This window comes from Ovis canadensis, chromosome 7 (assembly GCF_042477335.2).
Source record: "Ovis canadensis isolate MfBH-ARS-UI-01 breed Bighorn chromosome 7, ARS-UI_OviCan_v2, whole genome shotgun sequence".
NCBI classification, from domain to species: domain Eukaryota; kingdom Metazoa; phylum Chordata; class Mammalia; order Artiodactyla; family Bovidae; genus Ovis; species Ovis canadensis.
Window position 1 is genome coordinate 110,423,064 of NC_091251.1, and position 25,814 is coordinate 110,448,877.

At 49.1% G+C, this 25,814-nt stretch overlaps 1 protein-coding gene across 1 annotated transcript in view; it reads right to left on the bottom strand.

The window, feature by feature from the left end:
- Window positions 1–25,814, bottom strand: part of KCNK10 (potassium two pore domain channel subfamily K member 10) — a 157,391-nt gene that overhangs the window by 78,834 nt on the left and 52,743 nt on the right. Inside the window, exon 2 of the mRNA XM_069597206.1 lies at window positions 10,185–10,519. Coding sequence (XP_069453307.1) covers window positions 10,185–10,519 — 335 coding nt within the window. The remainder of the gene's footprint in view (window positions 1–10,184; window positions 10,520–25,814) is intronic.

A 25,814-nucleotide genomic window follows, 5' to 3' on the forward strand; every position in this document is an offset into this window, starting at 1 on the left:
AGACGAGGACTGAAGTGTGCCGGGGACAGAAGCCAGCCTTCTGGACAGCGAGGTAACCTGCCCACTGAGGGTGGGATTCACACAAGTAGCCGTCAGGACACTCTCCAGAGAGAGACGGATCTTTCTTGCTTGTGCCACGACCAGGAAACTCCTAGGTCCTCCCTGTGAGCACCTCAGTTGGCCCCTCAGTCATGTCTGACTCTTTGTGACCCACAGACTGTAGCCTGCCAGGCTCCTCTGTCCATGGGATTCTCCAGGCAAGAATTCTGGAACGGGTTGTCATTTCCTTCTCCAGGGGATCTTCCTGACCCAGGGATCGAACCCAGGTCTCCTGCACTGCAGGCAGATTCTTGACCGTCTGAGTCATCCAACACTAAACCCACTCCCAAGAAACACCGCCCCCTCCAGCAGGGCCACTTCCAGGAGAAACCGCAGCCCCGTGACCACACCAGACACGCTGAAGACACTCGAAGTCTTTAAAAGTCTGTGAATTCAAGGCCTGAAACGTGACCACTGCAGACCCTCACCCGTGCAGGCCGGAGCTCCCTCCCGTCGGGCAGGGAAGTCGCTCCATGATTCTGCGCCTTGATGGCTCTAGAGGATGGATGTTCCACTGCTTCCTTCCCGACAAGTCACGAGGGGAAGCTTCCAGAACAACTCTGCTGGAGGCAGGGAAGTAAGCACTGGTGGTGTGCGAGAGCACAGAGGGTAAGATGCTCCTGCAATGAAGTGACCCTCCAACCGAGCTGGTGGGAACCACGACTTCAAAGACCTGCTCAATGTATCTTATTTACCTGCCAAAGCAAGGCAAGCCCTCCAGGTGGCTTATCATTCGCAGTTCCGTTCCCTGCACTTGGCCTTGGAGACGAAAGCTGGAACAGGGGGAGGAAATACTGTTTCCTAAATGCCAACTCTGTGCTGGGAGGTCTGCTGAGCACCTGTGTGGGTTATCTCACCCCCTCCTCCCAATAAGGAGGAGCGGCCCCAGCCCCGTAATAGGAAAAGTAGTTCTAGGTTTAATGGGGTAAGGGGCTCCTGGTCTTTTCCTTCCTTGACACCTCCTTCTTCGAACACACAACAGGACACATGTGGAGTGCTACAGTCCTGTGACTCACTGGGTCAAACTTGGGAGAGGTGTAGGAGAAGGCTGTACATGTCACCCTGCTTGTTTAACTTCTATACAGAGCACATCTTTCGGAATGCTGGGTTGGATGAAGCACAAGCTGGAATCAAGATTGCCAGGAGAAATATCAGCAACCTCAAACATACAGATGATACCACTCTAACGGCAGAAGAAGAATGAACAGCCTCTTGATGAGGATGAAAGAGGAGCGTGAAAAAGCTGGCCTGAAACTCAATCAAAAAACTAAGATCATGGCAACTGGTCCCATCAACTCACAGGAAATAAAAGGGCAAAAAGTGGAAGCAGTGACAGATATTCTTTTCTTGGGCTCCAAAATCACTGCAGACAGTGACCACAGTCATGAAATTTAAAAATGCTTCCTGCTTGAAAGGAAAGTTAGGACAAACCCAGACAGTGTTTTAAAAAGCAAAGACGTCATTTTGCCAACAAAGGCCCATATAGTCAAAGCTACAGTTTTTCCAATAGTCGTGTACAGAGGTGAGAGTTGGACCATAAAGAAGGCTGAGTGCTGAAAAACTGAGGCTTTTGAACTGTGGTGTTGGAGAAGACTCTTGAGAGTCCCTTGGACTGCAAGGAGATCCAACCAGTCCATCCTACAGGAAATCAGTCCTGGGTGTTCATTGGAAGGACTGATGCTGATGCTGAAGCTCCAATACTTTGGCCACCAGATGGGAAGAACTGACTCATTTGAGAAGACCCTGATGCTGGGAAAGATTGAGGGCAGGAGGAGAAGGGGACGACAGAGGCTGAGATGGTTGGATGGACAAGACTCTGAGCAGACTCCGGGAGGCAGCGCAGGACAGTGCTGCGGTTCATGGGGCGGCACAGAGCCGACATGTCAGCAGCTGGACCGCAGAGCCACGCCAGCTGAAGATATCTCCTTCTCCCACCAGTCTTTTCCTTGGAGCAAAAGGTTTAAGAAAAAGCGCAGACAGAGTATGGAGGAGGCAGACTGTTGACAAGTGAGCAGTCTAGCACAGTGGATAGACGTCTGGTCTCTGGAGCCCGGCATTCCGAGGCTCAAATCCCAGTTTAACCACTTATTTGCTGGGTGGCCTTGGGCAAGTTGCTTAACTTCTCAGAATTTATTTGCTCATCCAGGAAATTGAATGATGATGATAGATCCTACCTGGAGGTCTGGTGCAAGGGTTTAAGGATTAAAGCACTTAGAACAAGCCGAGAGGAAGGGAAACCACCAATAAACGGTAGCTATTTTTTATGGTGACCACAGCTCCGCAGGAAACCTCCCGATACTGTTGTCTGCAGACCCTCTCACCGGGTCTCAAGGGCAGGAGTCCACAGATGGACGGGTCTTCTGTGTGCTCTGCAGACTGAGCTGCTGAGGCCCAGCTCGGGTTAACGGCCTTGCCCCAGGGCACTAACTAGAAGGTGGACGCTTCTCCCTGAGGGACGAACAGCCGTCAGGCCCAGAGGACCACGGCTCTCACTCAGGACCAGTGACTCTGCAGTCACCGGTCAGCCCACTGTCCCGGTGACCCGCTCCCCGGGGCTGCCTCCGTCTCCCGGCCCTGAGGTTCTCGTGTCCCGAGCGTGTCCCGAGCCCCACAGAGGAACAGTCAGGGGAAACCAAGGCCACAAAGCCAGCCTGGTGTCTACTGAATCACCTGAGGCCAAGTGACCCCACCAAAGCTGCGGGGAAAAGTGATGATCCTGGGGGCGGGGTAAGTCCCCAGGAGGACACACAAAGCTGCTAGGCAGCTTCCCTGGGCTCCAGCCACAGAGACTCAGCAAATGGACTCAGCAGCCCCGCTCAGTACTCGGAAGAGTCATCTCTGCGACGCAGACTTGACAAGTGAACAGGCGAAGCAAATCAACACTGGTCAGTTAGGAAATTTAGGATTTGAAGCCCCACAGGGTGTTTCAAGAGCTTTCTTCTCTTTTCCTTGAACAGAAAACCCCCAGATGCACGTGGTTGAGGGGCTTTCTAAACTTCTTTTTTTCCTGCCTTCCCTAAGAAATAAACAGTAGCAGTCACTGTAGCTCAGAGTAGCTGAGCTTTTCTGTTTACTCCTCAGACCTCCCTAACAGGCGGACGCTATCTTCACCATCGTCATTCTACAGAAAGAGAAGCTTAGGCTGCGTGATGCCATCTCTCATCCAGGTCACACAGCCCGTGAGCAGAAAGAAAGCCTTAACACGGGAGAGTGACTTGAGTGCGGGTACTGCCTGCCAAGCCAGGCGGTCTGCGTGGCCTCCGCTTGAAGAGGCAGGGATGCGGGCCCAGGGCAGGCCCTCTAGACCATGGCTGAATGAGAAATGAGTCGTTTTCAAGTCGGCCTTGTCAGACTCCCTTAAATACGGCCTCATCCACTGTCATCTCGGCACGGCCCACCTGTGAGGGCCCAGTATTCTTCCAAATGACTCCTCCTTCCTCCAGCTTCTCCTTCCTCCAACCCAACATCATGGCCAAAAGAGCTATCTCTCCAACAGAAAACATCCGTCATGTCACAACTTTCTTGAATCTTTCAGCGAGTTCCCACTTCCCTGGTGGCTCAGATGGTAAAGCACCTGTCTACAATGAGAGAGACCCAGGTTTGATCCCTGGGTCAGGAAGATCCCCTGGAGAAGGAAATGGCAATCCAGTCCAGTACTATTGCCTGGAAAATCCCATGGACAGAGGAGCCTGGTGGGCTACAGTCCATGGGGTCGCAAAGAGTTGGACACGACTGAGCAGGAAGCCCGAACTCCTTGGCAAGCCTCTCTGACCACCTCTCAGGTCCAACCCCGTACCCATCAGCTCTCCCACACCTCCCCGCTCAAGGCATGCGGACCACCTGCAGCCCCCTCAAGGGGCCCCCAGGCTGGCGGGATGCCCTTGGGGCAAGTTCTGAACGGATCCTTCCCACCTTCCACGTCTCTGCTCCAACACACTGGGTATGAGAGAATGGCACGCGGGTCAGACTGCCAGGAGTAAATCTGGGCTCCTCCAACTCACTCGAGCATCAGCTGCCTCAGAGTCCTCCTCTAGAAGCGGCACGACAGACAATCCTCATACGATCACCATAGGGACTAAAAGAGACAAACACCACCAAGCCCTTCCTGACCTCTGCTGGCCCCCCCGCCCCGGGCTCCCACTGTGCACACATTTCGCGGAACTCCAGCCAGCCATCACCCAAAGGGTGAGGTGACAACGCTGGCAGGAATGCAGGGAAGAGGGAATCTCGGGCACTGTTCACGGGCTCGGAAACTGGTACAGCCGCCACAGAGAACAGTATGAGTTTCCTCAGAAATCAAAAATAGAATTACCATATGATCCAGCAATTCCACTTCTGGGAATGCATCCAAAGGAAACACAAACACGAACCAGCAAGGATGTCTGCACCCCCACGCTCCTAGCATCATTTACAAGCGGCGAGACGTGGAAGCAGTCTAAGCGACCGGATAGATGAATGGGTGCCGAAGTCCACACGGACAGATGCAGATGTCACGGAATATTATTCAGCCATCAAAAGACGAGGGAGCCCTGCCATTTGCGCAGACACAGATGGACCTTAAGGACGTTACACTGAGTTAAATACGTCAGATGGAGAAGAGAAATATTTGCATGACTTCACTTATGTGTGAAATGTGTTTTTTAAAAAAAACTCATAGAGAAAAATATTAGAGATGGGGGTGGGGGAAGCGGAGTTGGGGGAAGGTGCTGGAAAGCTGCAGACTTCCAGTTGTAAGTCCTCGGGAAGGTACAGTTTGATGGCTGCAGTGAACACTGCGATTCGGTATAGATGAGAGCTGTAAGAAAGGAAATCTAAGAGGTCTCACCACAAGGAAAAAAGTTTCTCTCCTATATGAGATGATGGATGCCCACTCAACTTTTTACAGGAGTCACTTCGCAATAAATACTCAAACCTTTACGCTGCACACCTTGAAGTTACTCAGGGATATACGCTAACTATATCTCAATACAACTGGGGGGATACCTCCGCTCCAGGGAGCTCCAGGTGCTGGCTGACACGCCTCTCCCTCCGCGGTTGCTCAGTCTCCTGCCGTGTGAGACTGGATGATCCGTCGTGATGAGTGGGCTGGGTCTTTAGCAGCATCCCCGGCCTCTTCCCACTAACTTCCTGCACCGTCTCTCCAGCGGGGACACAGAAAATGTCTCCAGACATTGTCAGATGAGCCCCCTCCCCGGAAGCAACCTACTCCCCATTAGGAACCACTGCTTACAATTCTAAGCTCCTTAAATAACACTATAAACAGCAGCAGTAGCAATATCTACTTTTTTTTTTTTTTTTGAGTACTCACCACATGCCAAGCACAGTTCAAAGCCCTTCTCCTGAGTCACAGAATTTAATCCTCTCAATGCCCTAAGGGTGAGGGGTTTTAGGCACACTTTATTGATAATGAAACAGAAACATGGAGAGGTGTGTAACTTGCTCAAAGTACATTTTATTCTCCTGTTTCCTATCCTCAACATCTAGCCTGTTACCTGATATAACAGAAGTTCAGTAGCAGTGTAAAGAATGCACAGATGAATCTATTAATCAGAAAGTCTCCTCCATAACAGCATCGAGGTCAGGGATGGTGACCCATCTGTCTCCTCTGCAGTCCCCTGGTACCTCCAAAAAACTCCCCTCCCCAGCTATAGCTCTTTTAAGCTGTCCAGGCATTTCATGGGTGTTAGGCTATTCCAGTGGCTCAGATGGTAAAGAATCTGCCTGAAATGCAGGAGACCCAGGTACAATCCCTGGGTTGGGAAGATCCCAATGACTGGCATCTTCACTCCAGGATTCTTGCCTGGAGAATCCCATGGAGAGAGGGGCCTGAAGGGCTACAGTCCATGGGAGAACACAGAGTCAGACACGACTGAGCGACTGCCACTCAAACTGTCCCAACTACTCTGTGTTTGTTATTATTAATAATATGAATTACACCTTCCGAATTAGCTCTGTGAGTGGTTCACTCAATTCAGCCAAGAGTCCCAACACCACCAGATAAATACCATCAATCTAACCTTTTACCTATTAGATAAAAGTATCGCTGAGATACAATAATACTATTTTTCCAGCATCCTGAAAACCCTCCTACACTGCGTGCTTCTTATGAGCACTCCAGAGAGCGCTGCCCAGAGGACGCTCTAAAGTGAGAGGGTGCTCCCTGGTCCAAAGGTGTTGCCACTTACAGCCTATGAAGGAAGCAGTGAACCGAAGGACAGTGCATAATAATTAGGTTCTCTATTGTTATCATTATTGGCTGCGCTGGGTCTCCATGGCTGTGCGGGCTTCTCTCTAGCTGCGGCGGGCCAGGCCTCCTAACTAGGACACGGGGGCTTCTCTTGCAGCGGAGCACGGGCTTCAGCAGTTGTCTTGCAAAAGGCTCAGGAATCATGGTCCCGGGTTGTGGGACACGGGCTTAGTTGCTCCACAGCATGTGGGATCTTCCTGGACCAGGGACTGAACCCGTGTCCCCTGCACTGGCAGGCAGATTCTTTACCACAGAGCCACCAGGGAAGCCCCAGTAATGTGATTCTTAGTTGACATGGGTTCAGCATTTTAACTACTTAGCCTTCAAAAACTGCAGATAAACACAGGTATAAACCCTTACACCGCAGTAGATGGAGCTCTTGAAGTGTCCCATATCCAGGACTGACAGTCTATGCATATAAAGAGGGGGAAAAGAAGAAATGTTTTCTGTAGAGAGCAAGGAAATCCAACGCTTTTTGACTCTGCTAAAATTCTGGAAAGCGTTTAACATGAAGCAAATGTTTAAGAGAGAATTAAGCTAATCATCAAGCAAGAACTACTTAAAGGGCTAAAGACTCATTGGGTGAGGCAAGGAAGAGTCAGGCAAAGCTCACTTTGAATCTCAGCTCTGCCACTTTGATGGTTGGAAAGGTATTCAGCCTCTTTTAGCATCAGTTTCTTTGTGAAATGGGTATAGTAGTACCAACTTAGAATGTTATTGGAGAGATTAAATGAGAAGATGAATGGAAGGTGCCTAACTCACACTGGATACCTAACAAAAGGTAGGTTTTAAAATCGTTATAAAAATTATCTCATGGGCACACACACACACACACACACACCCCTCATTTCACAGAGGAACTTTGAAGTCAAAGGATAGGTCTTAACGGCAACACCAGAACTACTCTCTGTCATCCTGCCTTCATTCTACCTCTGAATTCTTTCATAAAGGAAAAGACCAAAGAACGGACAATAGGGAACTACTGAGCCGATAAAGAAATGCACGAATAAGCTCAGATACCTCGTGGCATCACCAGTGTTAGAGACTTCATTTGATATCTCATTCCAAAAGCGTTTCTCTCTTGGGTAATAATCAGATGCAAAGCCATGCAGAGGCTACATGTGGATGCAAAGATAATAAGACATGATCCCTTTCCCCAGTATCTCACTGTCTAAGGAAGGAAAATTCAGGCATGAGTCCAAATTCAATCCAGGCCACCTATTAGATTATTACATGTACTGCAACTAAATAAAAAGAGTCTCATTACATAGCAATGCAGCATGTATAATTCCTTACTTAAAATTACTCCAGAATTATGTCCTCCATTCTTTACAGCAATTCAAGCCTTAAACCTGTGCTAAACAGATCAGCACAACACTCTCATCATCACAAAACTGTTAGTAGGTTTCCATGAAAGGAGAAAAAAAATAAGACAAGGCCATCTAAGAAAGAGTGGTATGAAACACTGCCCTTATCTCTTTAAATTGTAAGGTTTTATTTTTTTTAATAAAAATTGTGGGACATAGTATGAAGTCATATGCATTCCCAGAAGGAAAATGTATATTTTTATTAAGCTTAAGAGTCAAGTCTGAGGTGGCTCAGTGGTAAAGAATCCGCCTATCAATATAGGAGATGTGGGTTCAATCCGTGAGTCGGGAAGATCCCCTGGAGAAGGAAATGGCAACCCACTCCAATAATCTTGCTGGAAATCCCGTGGACAGAGGAGCTTGGTGGGCTACAGTCCATGAGCTCGCAAGAGTCAGACACAACTTAGTGACTAAACCACCACCACCAAGTCAGATTACAGAAACATTTGAAAGATTATATACTAACAAAAAAAAAGAATACAATGACAATAAAGGGGTCAGATCATACGTGGCCCCAGAATTTCCCTACCTATCAGTGGAGCTGAAAATAGATAAAGAAGCCAGCCCAGACTTGTGACTCCTATAGCAAACTGATGTGTAGTGACCATTAGAATGTTGTATTGAATTATGCTTGCTTTACAATGCTGTGTCAGTTTCCGTTATATGCATATATACGCCCACTGCACGCCACCCCACCCCACCCTAGGCCATCACAGAGCCCCGGGTTGAGCTCCCTGTGTTACAGAGCAGCTTCCCACATCGATTTCACACACGGTAGGGCATGCATGTCAATCCTAACCTCCCACTCTGCCCCCCTCTCCTATCCCACCCCCCACCGCCAGCTCCCCACTGCTGGGTCTGCATCTCTATTCCTGGCCTGGAACTAGGTTCATCTTTACTGTTTTTCTATTAATGGATTCTACATGCATGCATTAAAATGCTGCTCATGCCCAGTCGCTAAGTTGTGTCGACTCTTTGTGACCCCATGGACTATAGCCAGCCAGACTCCTCTGTCCATGGGATTTCCCCAGCAAGAATACTGGCGTGAGTTGCCATTTCCTCCTCTGGGGGATCCTCCCAACCCAAGGATCAAACCTACGCCTCTTACAACTCCTGCATTGGCAAGTGGATTCTTTATCACTGAGCTGCCTGGGAAGCCCACCTGCACTGATATATGATATTCGTTTTTCTCTTGGGGTTCACAGGTAGCTCAGTTGGTAAAGAATCCACCTTCAATGCAGGAGACCCCAGTGCGATTCCTGGGTCAGGAAGATCTGCTGGAGAAGGGATAGGCTACACACTCCAGCATTCTCCTACCATTAGAATTTAATGTGGGTCACACCAGGGCCAAAAGGAACCATGAAAGCTGTCTCCTCCATCCCTCTGCCTTCAAAACTTGAGAACTCCAGAAAAACGGGGCTCTCCCTTGCTTCCGTGTCACCACCCTCCACCAGGACGCCTTGTGGTTCAGGAGGGTGTGCAGGTTGGGAAACCAAACCCCAGCCTCTACGCCTCATGGTTCAGGACGGTGTGCAGATTGGAAACCAAACCCCAGCCTCTACGCCTCATGGTTCAGGAGGGTGTGCAGATTGGAAACCAAACCGCAGCTCAGAAGCTTCACCCTCCGTCACCTCTACAGTGAAGCCCTCCAACTGGGCTCTCAGCGGCACCCCCGTCCTCTTCCTGAGACTCGGTCCTCTCCGCCTGAGGTGCTTCTCAAGCCTGCTGTTTCTCTCCCCACTCCACCTTAGATGACTCCCTGTCCCCCACACTCCCTTCCAGCGTCACTTCGCCCCCGCCAACTCCACCCCTCCTCTGCATCCTCTTCCTGGCAGGCAGGAGGCCAAAGTTCTCTACCTCCATTTTTTTTTTTTTTTTAGTATTTTTTCCTTCCTATCCAAAGTACAGAGAGGCCCCAGCACGGTGCCTGACACACAGTGAATTTTCGAAAAAGCACCTTGCTCATCCCTGTTATAGATGTGCTTACTGCTTCATCCTCACAAAGCCACCAAAACCGCTCCAAGTCTCTCGCGGCCTCCCCATCCCACTTCTGGTGGCCTTTGCTCCATTCTCACTCACCTGGGACAGGTTAAGACATCCCTACTTGCTTAAAATTCTTTCTCTGACTTCCAGGCCACCCTCTTACCCAGCATCTCACACAGATGTAACGGTTAATCAGCCTACGTAAGGGGCCTTGAACGTGACAATCCAAAGCCCTCAGCCTGCTGCAGCCGCTGAGCACCACATCCCGGAGCAGGTGATGCAGAACACCACCTGCTGCTGTGTGGTCTGGGGGACCCCTCTCCCGCACACTGTCACAGGTCTCCACTCAAACGTCACCTCCCAGAGAGGTCCCCCTCACCACCAGAAGCATCTCGACCAAAGGCAAGGCTCAGTGAGCCAGAAAGACAGATGTCCAGGCTGCCCTCTCCCCCCGCGGGCAAGGCGATGGCGCACCCCTTCCTGCTCACCTGGATCAGCGTCTCCAGCTCCTGGGGGCTCACACAGATATGATCCCGCAGGAATTCCGCCTTCTCCAAGGCGATAGTGTTCTTTTGGCTGCTCTCAAAGGGCTGCTCCAACGCCCGGAAGACGAGACCACCCGTGACGAGGTAGACCACCACGACCACGAAGATGGCAACCACTGTCTTCCACTTCATGACGGTCTGCAGGCCCCCCTGGGCCGCGCCTTCCATCCTGGCTACGACCGCGGCTCGGGAGGACACGGCGAGGCGAGGCGCCGGCGGAGCCCCGTTAGCGGCGGCCTTGGGCGGGCACGCCGGGGGCGCTGCTGCAGGAACGGCCACTGGGAAACGGGGCGGGCGAGAGGGAGAAGAGAGTTCGTTTATAAACACACACCCCACATCATGCCACCGCGCAGAGGTCTTTCAAGCCGGCTGTCAAATGGGAGGGCTCACCAAGCCCGCAGCGAGGGAATGCAACCAGTTGCTAGGTGTCTGCTTGAATGACAAAAGCTGAGCACCAGGGGTTCCAGGTTTCAATAATAATAATTGAGTCTGAAATGTGTATATTTCTCTACAAGGGTCCAAATCTGAAAGCCATGTCTCTGTTATTTATCGTTGAGCTCCTCCCTCAGTTTTCTTGTTAAGCAACGTGTGAGATAGACTACGGCTTCCCTGGTAGCTCAGTTGGTGAAGAATCCGCCTGCAATGCAGGAGACCCCAGTTTGATTCCTGGGTGGGGAAGATCCGCTGGAGACGGATAGGCTACCCTCTCCAGTGTTCCTAGGGTTCCCTTGTGGCTCAGCTGGTAAAGAATCCACCTGCAACGCGGGAGACCTGGGTGTGATCCCTGGATTGGGAACATCCCCTGGTGAAGGAAACAGCTACCCACTCCAGTATTCTGGCCTGGAGAATTCCATGGACTGTACAGTCCGTGGAGTTGCAAAGAGTCGGACACGACTGCGTGACTTTCACTTTCAACATAGACAGTAAACCACCATATTTGAGAAAGAAAAGTGTACTGTTCAATCTGGACAGGAAGTAGGAAAAGGATACCCAGCAGATTTGTCCAAGCACTGAGGGCTAGGTGATACCAAGTGTATAGAAGATATGAGCATCTGGCAAGTTTAAAAGTTCTTTTCTTGAAGTGTATGGTCACAAAAGAAGGGTGAGCTTCCTACACGGCTGCTGCTGCTAAGTCGCTTCAGTCGTGTCCGACTCTGTGTGACCCCATAGACGGCAGCCCACCAGGCTCCCCCGTCTTTGGGATTCTCCAGGCAAGAACACTGGAGTGGGTGGGTTGCCATTTCCTTCTCCAATGCAAGAAAGTGAAAGTGAAGTCGCTCAGTGTGGGACTCTTTGGGACCCCATGGACTGCAGCCTACCAGGCTCCTCCATCCACGGGATTTTCCAGGCAAGAGTACTGGAGTGGGGTGCCATGATACGGCAGAAGGCTCCAAACTCAAACACAGCGCCTCTCAGATCAAGATGCAGGAATAGGTGGAGGACATGGAACTCACCTCCCCTGTGAGCTGTGCCCCTGGGAGGGTGCTCAGAGGAGAACAGAGATTAAACTGGGAGAAGACTCTCCCTGGGAAGTGAGTGGTTCAAACCCCATAGCCCTGCAGCTCAGCCCGCAGCGACTCTGCTTTAAGAACCCGGAGGCTGACCCTGCCCCGCGCCCACCACGGAGTGGCGGCGGGCACTCGCACAGGAGCCCCAGCCGGCCAGCCCCTCCGTCTCCACTCGCGCCTCCTACCAAGGCGGCAGCTGCCAGCACAACCCGAGGAAAGAGGTCACTTGTGTTCCCATCACATCCAGCTCTTCCACCCAAGCCACTGGGCAGACACAGGTCCAACAGGAGCGCTCCAACACGAGCAGCAGTGGGCAACTACCTTCCCCAATTTCGTAAAGATGGAGAGATAAGGAAAGTGAGAGGGCAGGGGAGCTTGTCTCCACTGGAAGAGCAAGAGCAAAACCCCTGAAAAGATAATTCCTGAAACCAAAATAAGTGATTTAGCAAATGAAAACTTCAGAGCATGAGTAATGAGAATACTAACTGAATTAGGGAAAAGAATAGAGGAACACAATGAGAATTTTAACAGGGAATGACAAAATGTGAAAAGGAACCACTCAGAACCAAAGAAAACAATAACTGAAATAAAAACACGCTAGGACGTAACAGCAGACCCGGTGGCACAGAAAAACGCACAAGGGATCTGGAAGGCAGAACAGTAGGAGTCACCCAGAACAGCCGAAGAAAAGCGCATTCTAAAGTGAGAGCAGCCTGAGAGATCTCTGGGATAACGTCAAGTGTACCAACGTTCACATTGGGAAGAGACAGAGAGAAGGGGGCTGAAAATACATTGTATGAAATTCCGACTGAAAACTTTCCAAATCTAAAGAAGGAAACATACATCCAACTGCAGGAAGAACAGAGGGTCTCAAACAAGATGAACCCAAACAGACAGACACCAAGATATAACATAAGTAAAACAGCAAAACAAAGAGAGAATTCTAAAGACAGCAAGCAAAAAAAAAAAAAAAAAAAACAGTCATAGACAAGGGATCCCCCAGAAGCCTATCAGCTGATTTTTCTGTAGAAACTTTGTAGGAAAGAAGGGAGCGTCATGGCATATTCAAAGTGCAGGAAGGGAAAAACCTGCAACCTAGAACACTCTACCCAGCAAGATTATCAATTAGAATTGGAGGAGAGACAAAGAACTTCTCAGATAAGCAAAAACTGAAAGAGTTCATCAACACTAAACCAACCCTAAAAGGAAGGTTAAAGGGTCTTCTCTAAGCAGAAAAGAAAATACTACAACAAGAAGTATCTATAGATAAGGGCGGGGGTGGAAATCTCATTAGTAAAGGAGAGTACATAATGAAGTCTGAGGATCAACCACCCAAGTAAGCTAGTATGATGATTAAAGGACAAAAAACCATTGTAAAATCAAGTATAACTACAATAATCAGTAGAGGGATAAACATGAAAATGCAAAATATTACATCAACAACAACAAAAAATGTGTGACAGAGAAGTAAACAGGTTTTTTAGGCTGCGGTTGAACTTAGAGGACTATCTGTTTAAAACTAATAGACACAGTTGCAGGCCAACATATAAGAATCCCATGGTAACCACAAGGCAACACTTACCATACACAAAAACAAGAGAGAAAAGAACACACGCATACCAGGAAAGAAAATCATCAAACAAGCAAGGGAACTAAAAGAACGAGAAAGAACGATCAAAACAACCAGAAAGCAAGCAATAAAATGACAACGAGTACATACACATCGTTACTATAAATGTCCCTGAACTAAATGCTCCAATTGAAAGACACAGGGTGACTGATTGGATAAGAAAACAAGACCTATTTATAAGCTGCTTACAAGAGACTTACTGCAGAACCAAAGAGAGATGGAGACTCAAAGTGAGGGAGTGAAAGACAAATGTCATGCTAATCGCAACAAGCAAGTAGAGGCAGCAATACCCAGGTCAGACGAAATATACTTGAAAACAAAGTCGTAGGGAAAGGCAAGGAAGGGCATTACAGAATGATAAGTGAATCAATACAAGAAGAGGACATTACACTCATGGACATCCATGTACCCACTACAAGAGCATCTAAATATGTAAAGCAACTATTAATGCACGTAACAAGAGAAATTGACAATACTGTAATAGTAGGGTGCTTTAACCTAGACTGATACACAGATCATACAGATAGAAAATCAATAAGGCAACACTGATCTTAAATGAGGGGCTTCTCAGGTGGCCCAGTGGTAAGAGAATCCACCTGCCAAGGCAGGAGATACGAGGGATGCAGCTTTGACCCCTGGGTCAGGAAGATCCCCTGGCATAGGAAATGGCAACCCACTCCAGTGTTCTTGCCTGGGAAATCCCTTGGACAGAGGAGCCTGGTGGGCTGCAGTCCATGGGGTCGCAAAGAGTGTGACATGACTGAATCGAATCAGCACACAGGCAACCTCCCCTAAAGACATTACACTCAGATTTGAGATTTGCACCTGCCCTTGTTGCCACAGAGATGCCCAGCCTTGTCCGGGGCCGCTTTCTTTCCATCTTGCCCTCATCTCCCATTCACTCGGCCTCCTCACTGTGTCTCCGTCCCTGGCACCTCTCCCCATCGCCGTGGCCACAGCCTCACCCACTCCACTGTCACACCCTGCTCGGTCCAATCCAGACGCCTCACCAGTGACCTCCTCGCTTCCACTTTCACCCACCTCCTGACCCGTAAGTCTGGTGTTCCATATTGTTGCAATGAAAAGGAAGAAAGAGGAATGAGTTTTGCTTTCAGAAATGGGATTTTCTTTCTCTTCTTTCCCTTTATTGAGGACAAAGAATATAAAGAGAATAGGCCTCATCACTCCTAGGTTTTACTTTGTTCCTAATCTGTAGTCTATAACTAAGTTGGCTCTCCTCAAAACTAGCCTAACTCTGCGTTGAGCTGCATCCTGCACCGATCACCATTTACCTCCATGCTGATTTCATCCTGTGCCTTCCCTGCGCTCCCTTTGCAGACCACTCTTTGTAGCTTTTTGCATTTCAGAAAGAAGGCCACAGGACAATAAACCAGAGACAAACGAACCCAACCAGCTGACACCAGCTGTGATATTTTAAACAAAGCAAGCAGAAGAAGAAGGGATTTCCCTGGTGGCTCAGCAGTAAAGAATCTGCCTGCAATTCGGGAGCCTCAAGAGACATGAGTTCAATCCCTGGGTCGGGAAGATCCCCTGGAGGAGGGCATGGCAACCCACTCCAGCCTTCTTGCCTGGAGAATCGCGAACAGAGGGGCCTGGTGGACTACAGTCCATGGGGTTGCAAAGAGTCAGGCGAGACTAAAGCAACTTGGCACGCACACAAGAAGGTAAGACCTTCATTACTTTGAGCCTTATCGTTTTCCCTGAAACCATGAGACCCAGGCTGTACACAGTGTCTCAGTTCCCCCAGGAGGGGGTCACAGTTCTTAAGGCACTAACTAGCCTGCTGTGTTTCCCCCTCTGCCAGCTGAGGCCTAAAGTCATCTTTCTATTTCTTCCAAATTCTGTATCAGTAATTTTTGTTCAGCGCTGATGGGCAGAGAAAGCCAAGATTTGGTGGGAACAACATCACTTCTTGAAGCACCTCCTCTATTTCTCCCCTGCTTGTTCTGTGGTCAGTAAAATAATAGCCCCCAAAGATGCCCCTGTTCGCATCCCTGGGAGCAATGAATACACTACTTTACGTAGCAAAAGGAACGCTGCAGATATGATTAAGCTAAAGACCTTGAGTTGGAAAGACCGTTGCTGTTGTTCAGTCACTCAGTCGTGTCCAACGCTGCGTGTCCAACCCATGAACTGCAGCACACCAGACTTTCCTGTCCATCACCATCTCCCGGAATTTGTTCAAACTCATGTCCATTGAGTCAGTGATGCCATCCAGCCATCTCATCCTCTGTCGTCCCCTTCTCCTCCTGCCTTTAATCTTTCCCAACATCAGTCTTTTCCAATGAGTCAGCTCTTCGCATCAGGTGGTCAAAGTATTGGAGTTTCAGCTTCAGCATCAGTCCTTCTGATGAATAGTCAGGACTGATCTTCTTTAGGATGGACTGGTTGAATCTCCTTGCAGTCCAAGGGACTTGCAAGAGTCTTCTCCGACACCCCAGTTCAAAAGCTTCAATTCTTCGGTGCTCAGCTTTCTTTATAGTCCAACTCTCACATCTATACACGACTACTCGAAAAATCATGGCTTTGCATACGGACTACATATGTGTGCGTGCTAAGTTGCTGCAGTCGTGTCCGGCTCTGTGTGGCCCCATGCACTGTAGCCCACCAGGCTCCTCTGTCCTTGGGATTCTCCAGGAAAGAGTACTGGAGTGGGCTGCTGTGCCCTCCTCCAGGGGATCTTCCCGACCCAGGGCTCAAACCTGCATCTCAGGTCTGCAGCGTTGGCAGGCGGGGTCTTTCCCGCTAGCGCCACCTGGGAAGCCCCGGGCTATATATACAGACACCCACAAAGGATGCTGTCATTTACCCACCTGTTCTGCTCAGAAACCACAGCTGCTCTCGCTCTAAGTTGCCGTGTGAGCTGCGACCTGCCCCGGAGCTCTCTGTGCCCAGAGCCACCAAAGAAGCTAAGCTGGCCAGACGCGGGTGACGGCGGCGGTGGCGGCGCGGGTGCAGGAGCCCCTGGCCCTTCCTGCACCCTGGCTCTGCACCCGTCGCTCCGATGAACACTGTTTACATCGTCCCATGCGGTACTCTCACCCTGCGTGAGCCCAGGTCCTCCTAGAAGCAGATGCCAAGCGGGGATGACATGGGCGTGGATTTTATTAAGGGAAACACAGTCAGAGGCGAGGAGGGCCGGCAGGCACACTGTGAGTCTGATCCCGCTGAGGCAGAGTGGGAAGGAAGGGTGGGTGAGGGAGTTCTGGACCACCCGAGGCCTAAGGAAGGCTGAGCACGGCTGACAAGGAGCTCTTGAGCCCGAGTCAGCCATCCTCAGGGTCCTGCATCCTGAGAAGAGACCTCCATTAGGGTCCCTGCTGCCCTGACCCCTGGCTGGAAGCGGTCCACGGGAGGCAGGCCCGCAGCGTGTATCAGAGAGCAACCGGGCCCTTGCTCAGTCATATGCCCTCCCGCTGGAGGCCTGCGTGGGGTCTCACGGTGATCAGGCATACCCATTTCACAGACAACGGAACTGAGACCCAGACAGCTTAAAGAGCGAAGCCCAGGTCAGGTGGCTAGACAGTGGCGGAGCCAGGATTCAAATTAGAATAACCTGACCTCAAAGTCAGTTCTCCTCTGGAGTGTAGGAACAGAAAGCTAGGAAAAAAGGAAATTCCAGGGAAAAAGTAAAAAAAAAAAAAAAAGTCAGAGACTTCACTTTGAAACATGTAAACAGTTTACATAATTCTAAAACAAAACTGTCACCCTGCTTATTTAACTTCTATGCAGAGTGCATCATGAGAAACGCTGGACTGGAAGAAGCACAAGCTGGAATCAAGAGAAATTGCTGGGAGAAATATCAATAACCTCAGATATGCAGATGATACCACCCTTAGGGCAGAAAGTGAAGAGGAACTAAAAAGCCTCTTGATGAAAGTGAAAGAGGTGAGTGAAAAAGTTGGCTTAAAGCTCAACATTCAGAAAACGAAGATCATGGCATCTGGTCCCATCACTTCATGGGAAATAGATGGGGAAACAGTGGAAATAGTGTCAGATTTTATTTTGGGGCTCCAAAATTCCTGCAGATGGTGACTGCAACCATGAAATCAAAAGATGTTTTCTCCTTGGAAGGAAAGCTATGACCAGCCTAGATAGTATATTGAAAAGCAGAGATATTTCTTTGCCAACAAAGGTCCGTCTAGTCAACGCTATGGTTTTTCCTGTGGTCATGTATGGATGTGAGAGTTGGACTGTGAAGAAAGCTGAGCGCCAAAGAACTGATGCTTTCGAACTGTGGTGTTGGAGAAGACTCTTGAGAGTCCCTTGGACTGCAAGGAGATCCAACCAGTCCATTCTAAAGGAGATCATTCCTGGGTGTTCATTGGAAAAAGTGATGCTGAAGCTGAAACTCCAACACTTTGGCCACCTCATGCGAAAAGTTGATTCATTGGAAAAGACCCTGATGCTGGGAGGGACTGGGGGCAGGAGGAGAAGGGGACGACCGAGGATGAGATGGCTGGATGGCATCACCGACTCAGTGGACATGAGCTTGAGTGAACTCCGGGAGTTGGTGATGGACAGGGAGACCTGGCGTGCTGCAATTCACGGGGCCACAAAGAGTCGGACACGACTGAGCAACTGAACTGAACTGAACTGAAAACAAAGTTAATGTTTAAAAATGAGTCTCTACCCTATATTATACATGAAGGAGTAAATCCTAAGAGTTCTCATCATATGGGAAAAAAAAACTTTTTTTTTTCTATTTCTTTTACGCTGCATCTACATGAGATGATGGATGTTCACTAAACTTATCATGGTGATCACTTCATAATGTATGTAAGTTGCACCATTTCGCTGTGTACCTTAACCCCGCACAGTTCTGTATGTGAATTACAGCTCAATAAAATTGGAAGGTTAAAAAAATTAAAAGAAATCCCAGTTGGAAAAAGCACTTTCATCTAAAATGTGTCAATAATGGATGCTTCCCTGGTGGCTCGGTGGTAAAGCTTCCACTTGCGATGCAGGAGGCCCGGCTTCAATGCCTGGGTCGGGAAGATGCCCTGCAGAAGGAACTGGCAGCCCACTCCAGTGTTCTGGCCTGGAGAATCCCAAGGACAGAGGAGCCTGGTGGGTACAGTCCACGGGGCCACAAAGAGTCAGACACAACTGAGCCACTGACACCTAACATATAAAGTCATCGCCAGTCATACGTCACCGCTTCAGCAGAAAGGGATTTGGCAACAAAAGTGCCGTCTAGACTTGATGAGACAGAAAATGCGGGAAGACAGTGTCCCTGCAGTTAATCTTCATATTAAAATGCTTCCTCACAAATGGTAGCTCATGCCGTCTTTTTAACCTAACTGTGGGAGGATGCGGGGGCACACGTGGGACTCTCCTCGTCTGAACAAGTTCTTATTAATTTTGTTTTATTCAGGCTTCCCCTTGCCCCATATGCTTAACTGCATAATCCATTCATAGGTTCAGTCGACAAACACAAGAGTCTGCCGGGCCCCACGCTTGGCACTGGGGATGGATAAATGAATAAGACACCTCCTTGCTTTCAGATCTAATGGGAGAGCGGACAGAGATCTGATGCCCAAGTGAACTGAGCGCACCTTCACAAAACCTGTGCAGGGCAGGGGTCACGATCTATCCCCCACGGACAGGTGAGGAGCTGAGGCCAGGAGAGGTGACGCCGACGAGCCTGTCACAAGCTGGTAAGCAGGGATCCAGCTTCAGACCCCTAACCCCCAGTGCCTGCACCTGGGCCAAATGGCACCCACGGCATTAAAAAAAAAAAAAAATGCAGCCACCTGGGAGGTACCCCTGTCATGCAGCAACAGGACTGTGCCTGGCAACCCACACAAAGCTGTGATCGCAACACACGGGGTGCAGGCCGGGGACACCCGCTTCCCCTCTGCAACCACGACCCCCGCCAGGCCTGGCTCTGCTCCAGGGCCATCGGCACACGCAGCTCAGAGTTTCCAAAGAGCCCCAGGGAAAGCTGAGCCTCGAGTCCCCGAAAGGTTTCCCTGGCTGCACCAGAGGGGAGGGATGGGCAGAGGGGAGGGATGGGCAGAGGCGAGGAGAGAGGAGGAACAGCCGTCACAGCAGCCGGTGACCGCTTCTGAGAAGAGCCGACAGGATGCGTGTGCTGCCTCTAATCTCAGGCACCCTGGCAGCCAAGCCTGGCTTGTCCTGTTCCCACGTGACAGCTCCACCTTAAACATGATCCAGCTGGCCCTGGTGAGAACGCAGCGATGATCGCTCTAACAGTCTTGGTTTTAAAGTCTAGTTACGAGAGAGGAGAGGGCAATGGCACCCCACTCCAGTACTCTTGCCTGGAAAATCCCATGGACGGAGGAGCCTGGTAGGCTGCGGTCCATGGGGTCACTAAGAGTCAGACACAACTGAGTGACTTCACTTTCTTTTTTCACTTTCATGCATTGGAGAAGGCAATGGCAACCCACTCTAGCACTCTTGCCTGGAGAATCCCAGGGACGGCGGAGCCTCGTGGGCTGCCATCTATGGGTTCGCACAGAGTCAGACACGACTGAAGCGACTCAGCAGTTACGCAAGAAATGCAGATCAAAACTACAGCGAGGTGCAACCTCCCCCCAGTCACAATGGCCATCACCAAAAAAATCAAAGAGCAAATACTGGAGAGGGTGTGGAGAAAAGGGAACCCTCCTACACTGCTGGTGGGGATGTAAGTTGGCACAGCCACTATGGAGAACAGTGTGGAGATTCCTTAAAAGAAACTAAACAGAGAACTACCACACGACCCAGCAATTCCACTGCTGGGCATATGTGTGGAGAAAACCATCATTTGAAAAGATACATGCATCTCAGTGTTCATTGCAGTGCTATTTACAATAGTCAGAACACGGAAGCAACCTAAATATTCATCAGCAGAGGAATGGAGATAAGATAGAAGATAAAAATATATGCAATGGAATATTACTCAGTCATAAGGAAAGAATGAAATAATGCCATCTGCAGCCACATCGATGGACCCAGAGATTGTCGTACTGAGTGCACTGAGTCAGACAGAGAAAGACAGATATCATATGACATCACCTATATGTGGAGTCTTTAAAAAGGGTACAAATGAACTTAGCTGCAAAACAGAAATAGAGGCACAGATGTAGAAAACACACTTATAATTACCAGGGGTAAGAAGGGGGACGGGATAAACTGGGAGATGGGGCCACAGACACTGCTATATATGAAAGAGACAACTAAGAAGAACCTACTCTAGAGCACAGGGAACTCTGCTCAGTGCTCTACAATGACCCACGTGGAGAAAGAAGCTTAAAGAAAAAGTTGGTAAATGTATATGTAAAACTGATTCACTTTGCTGTACGGCAGAAATGAACACAACGCTATAAATCAACTATACTCCATTACTCCAATAAAAATTCAAAAAAAAAAAAAAAAGACGTAGTGATGCTCAGCCTAGACACACTAAAGGACCAAGCCATGTCTCCAAAATCCTGCCCCAGACAAGGGTCTCACCCCAGGTCTAATCACTGCCCTCTCCTTCTAGTCCTTCTTGAAAACTCCAGCATGTGTTGTCAGGTGGAAGGGACCAAGGCGTTGTGACATTGGGATCCTTTAGAGACAGGAGCCAAGATGAGGAAGAAGGTTTAAAAGGGGAGGCAGAAGGAGGGAAGAACCCGCTGCCACCCTGACTCAGCTCTGTCCCTGCCTCCTCGCACCTGAACCCCAGCGGCAGCCTCCGGTCCTCCAGGGGGCGCTCTCTGGGTTGTGGCTCTGATCACGTCCACCGCACACCCAAGCTCCTCTCCAGGCACCACGGAGCTTCAGAATATGCAGACGCTGTGGCTTGCAGGAAGACTCCCTTCTGGGACCTGGTGCTTGCCTGTCTCCCTAGACTCTGGCTACCACACCCTACACACAACCTTTCCCCCAGTCAAATCCAGCAGCACCCAGGCCCCTGCACGCCAAGCCCAGAGGAACAGGTCTTGCTTATCACTCCCTTTCTCTCCCCCACTCTTTATCTGGCCAACGGCCCCTCACACTTCAACACTCACTTCATGCATCACCACCTCCAAGAAGTCCTCCCTGACTGCCCAGCCCCCAATCGTTCCTCTTGAGACTTTCTCTGTATCTCAATGTGGAGTTTAGCACCGTACCTACAGCTGGAAGGCTCCACGTTACAGTTTGCTCATTTCTCAATTCATTCATCCATTCATCCATAAATCTGCCTGACGCCAGCATTTATGACATCAAGTTCACACACGTGCCCAGAAGAAAGTTTAACCGTGGAGTGCGTTGAATTTGGTACGACTGGTGGTGGTGGTGGTTGTATTCCCACAGACACACATTCTGAGTCAAGTTTCTCAAGTTCTCAGAAAGCAAGTAGTCCAAGGAGAGCTCTTCAAGGTTTGTTCAATTGCCAAGGGAGGACTAGAAGGGAGACAGAGAAGTATTCACTTCACCGTGCTCCAAATGCTCAGTTCTGAGCTTTCTTGTTCACTAAAGGCTAGAAGGTTCTCTTCTATTCATGCATGCAAAATGTTTTGGGGGTTAAAAACAACAAACCCTGTTGAATGCCATGAATCGCCCTTGGTGAATCACCTCTCTGGTACCAGGCAGGCAGAATTTCTCTCCAGTCAGCCTTCCTGGGGCTCTCTGGCTAGGACCAAACAGCATACATTCAGGTTTCAGGACTCAAAGACCGACCCCTGCCCCCGTAGTGCACTCCCAGCCTGAGAAGAAAACAAAGGTTGCCGAACTCATTTGGGGCTCAGAAACCACTGACTTTCTTCTCAGGGCTAGTCAGCAAATCCTTTCTCCCCAGGCAGTTCAGATCAGTTCAGTCACTCAGTCATATCCAACTCTTTACGACCCCATGGACTGCAGCACACCAGGCTTCCCTGTCAATCACCAACTCCCTGAGCTTGCTCAAACTCATGTTCATCGAGTTGGTGATGCCATCCAACCATATCATCCTCTGTCATCCCCTTCTCCTCCCACCTTCAATCTTTCCCAGCATCAGGGTCTTTTTCAATGAGTTAGTTTTTTGCATCAGGTGGCCAAAGTATTGGAATTTCAATTTCAGCATCAGTCCTTCCAACAAATATTCAGGACTGATTTCCTTTAGGATGGACTGGTTGGATCTCCTTGTAGTCCAAGGGACACTCAAGAGTCTTCTCCAACACCACAGTTCAAAAGCATCAAATCTGCAGCATTTAGCTTTCTTTATGGTCCAACTCTCACATCCATACATGACTATTGGAAAAGCCATAGCTTTGACTGGATGGACCTTTGTCAGCAAAGTGATCTCTCCTTTTTTTAATGTGCTGTCTAGGTTGTTCAACGCTTTTCTTCCAAGAAGTAAGTGTCTTTGTAGCGTCTTCATGGCTGCAGTCACCATCTGCAGTGATTTTGGAGCCCAAAAAAATTAAGTCTGCCACTGTTTCCATTGTTTCCCCCATCTATTTCCCATGAAGTGATGGGACCAGATGCCATGATCTTAGTTTTCTGAATGTTGAGTTTTAAGCCAACTTTTTCACTCTCCTCTTTCACTTTCATCAAGAGGGTCTTTAGTTCCTCTTCACTTTCTGCCATAAGGGTGGTATCATCTGCGTATCTGAGGTTATTGATATTTCTCCCAGCAATCTTAATGCCAGCTTGCGCTTCATCCAGCCAAGCTTTTCTCATGATGTACTCTGCATAGAAGTTAAATAAGCAGGGTGAAAATATACAGCCTTGACGTACTCCTTTCCCAATTTGAAACCAGTCTGTTGTTCCATGTCCAGTTCTAACTGTTGCTTCTTGACCTGCATACAGATTTTTCAGGAGGCAGGTCAGGTGGTCTGGTATTCCCCTCTCTTTCAGAATTTTCCACAGTTTATTGTGATCCACACAGTCAAAGGCTTTGGCGTAGTCAATAAAGCAGAAGTTAATGCTTTTCTGGAACTCTCTTGCTTTTTCAACGATCCAGCGGATGTTGGCAATTTGATCTCTGGTTCCTCTGCCTTTTCTAAATCCAGCTTGAATACCTGGAAGTTCACAGTTTATGTACTGTTGAAGCCTGGCTTGGAGAATTTTGAGCATCACTTTACTAGTGTGTGAGATGAGTGCAGTTGTGTGGTAATTAGAGCATTCTTTGGCATTGCTTTTCTTCGGGACTGGAATGAAAACTGACCTTTTCCAGTCCTGTGGGCACTGCTGAGTTTTCCAAATTTGCTGGCATATTGAGTGCAGCACTTTCACAGCATCATCTTTTAGGATTTGAAATAGCTCAACTGGAATTCCATCATCTCCACTAGTTTTGTTTGTAGTGATGCTTCCTAAGGCCCACTTGACTTCACATGCCAGGATGTCTGGTTCTAGGTGGGTGATCACACTGTCATGGTTATCTGGGTTGTGAAGATCTTTTTTTGTACAGTTCTTCTGTGTATTCTTTCACCTCTTCTTAATCTCTTCTGCTTCTGTTAGGTCCCTACTATTTCTTTCCTTACTGGACCCATCTTTGCATGAAATGTTCCCTTGGTATCTCTAATTTTCTTGAAGAGATCTCTAGTCTTTCCCGTTCTATTGCTTTCTACTGATCTTCCCCAAATCTCTGGTTGTATTTCTAAGCGGGAGTAGCACAAAGTCAGGGAACTTCACCAGCAGACAGGCCTGAAGAATGAGGCTCTTAGCACTGAGGTCTCAACTCAGGCAGAAGCAGAAGGGATGGAGGGCAGGGCTCAGAGATAAGGAAGTAAAATCTATGGGTCCTAGTGATTGACAGAGATTGTGGAGATGCGGGGTTGAGGATAACACCCGGGCACCTGGTTTTAAGAGTGTGGTGTTCTCCAGCACAGAAAAGGCCTGTCTGCGGCTTCTGTGGTCTATCCAGGTTACCATATCCAGTAGACATTAGGCTGAGGAGCCTGGAACTCAGGGGCAAAATCTAGCTGGAAGCCTAGGTTTGAGAGTGATGAGAACAGAGGTGGGATTGAAGACACAGACCTGGATGCAATGGTCCAGAGGGAGACACAGAATGAGGAGAGAACAAAAGATGGTGCTTGAGGGAGCAACATGTCAGACACAGCAGAGGAAGGAGATCAAAACCCCAAAGAAAATCCAAAACCATCTCCTGCAGATGGTGACTGCAGCCAGGAAATTAGAAGACATTGCTCCTTGAAAGAAAAGCTATGACCAACCTAGACAGTGTACTAAAAAGCAGAGACATCACTTTGCCAACAAAGGTTCGAACAGTCAAAGCTATGGTTTCTCCAGTCGTCATGTATGGATGTGAGAGTTGAACCATAAAGAAGGCTGAGCACCAAACGATTGATGCTTTTGAACTGTGGTGCTGGAGAAGACTCTTGAGAGTCCCTCGGACAGCAAGGAGATCAAACAAGTCAATCCTAAAGGAAGTCAACCCTGAAGACTCATTGGAAGGACTGATGCTGAAGCTGTAGGTGCAATACTCTGGCCACCTGATGGGAAGAGCCAACTCATTGGAAAAGACTATGATGCCGGGAAAGATTGAAGGTGGGAGGAGAAGGGGATGACAGAGAATGAGATGGTTGCATGGCATCACCGACCCAATGGACATGAGTTTGAGCAAGCTCTGGGAGATGGTGATGGACAGGGAGGGCTGGTGTGCTGCAGTCCATGGGGTCACAAAGAAATGGACATGACTGAGGGACGGAACAACAAGAGGAAGAACTAGAAAGAATCAGAGAGGAAAGGAGGAGCACCAAGGCACGGCTTCCATTCCCCTCCCAGGGTCATTGCCAAAGCCTAGCCTGCAAGATGTCTCAGCCAGCGTGTGTTCAATGAGCTGATTACTGTCACATACTATTATCCTGCTGCTCACTAATGGTCTTCTCATAGACCATTTTTCTCTCCCTGGCTTCCAGTAAGCTCTTTTCAACAAAGCCTCTGTTCCAGAATTCCTGGGCATCATAGGTTACTTCTGGTAGCAGGCAGGGTGCCTTTATTTCTGCAGGGAAATGAACTCTCACTCAGCCTCACAGCACGGAGAGCCGAGAACCAGAACTATTTCCTGCACATGCTGAGCTGACCAGCCTGGGCATCTCCCACAAGCCTGCTCATCGTTTGAGAGCCAGAGCTGCCTACCTCCTGGTTCTCCCAACAGACCCCAGACTCCGCCGTGTTGGCAAGATGGACTCAGTTCTCTTGACTCCACGGTCAAGGCTGAAAGGTGCACAGCCATGCCTGGGGTTCTTTGGTTCTGAAATGCTTCTTGAGTAACACATGTTACTTGTCTCCTGCCCTGAGTTTTTCCCACACAATTTAAATTAGCTAGAGCACTTTTTTTTTTTTTAAACTGGAGGATAATGGCTTTCCAAGGCTAGCTTCTGCCATACAACAACATGAATCAGTCATAAGTGTGCATGACCCCCCCCTCCGACCCCTACGCCACCCCCGGGTCATCCCAGGGCACTGAGCCCCCTGTGCTGGGCAGCAGTGTCCCTCGAG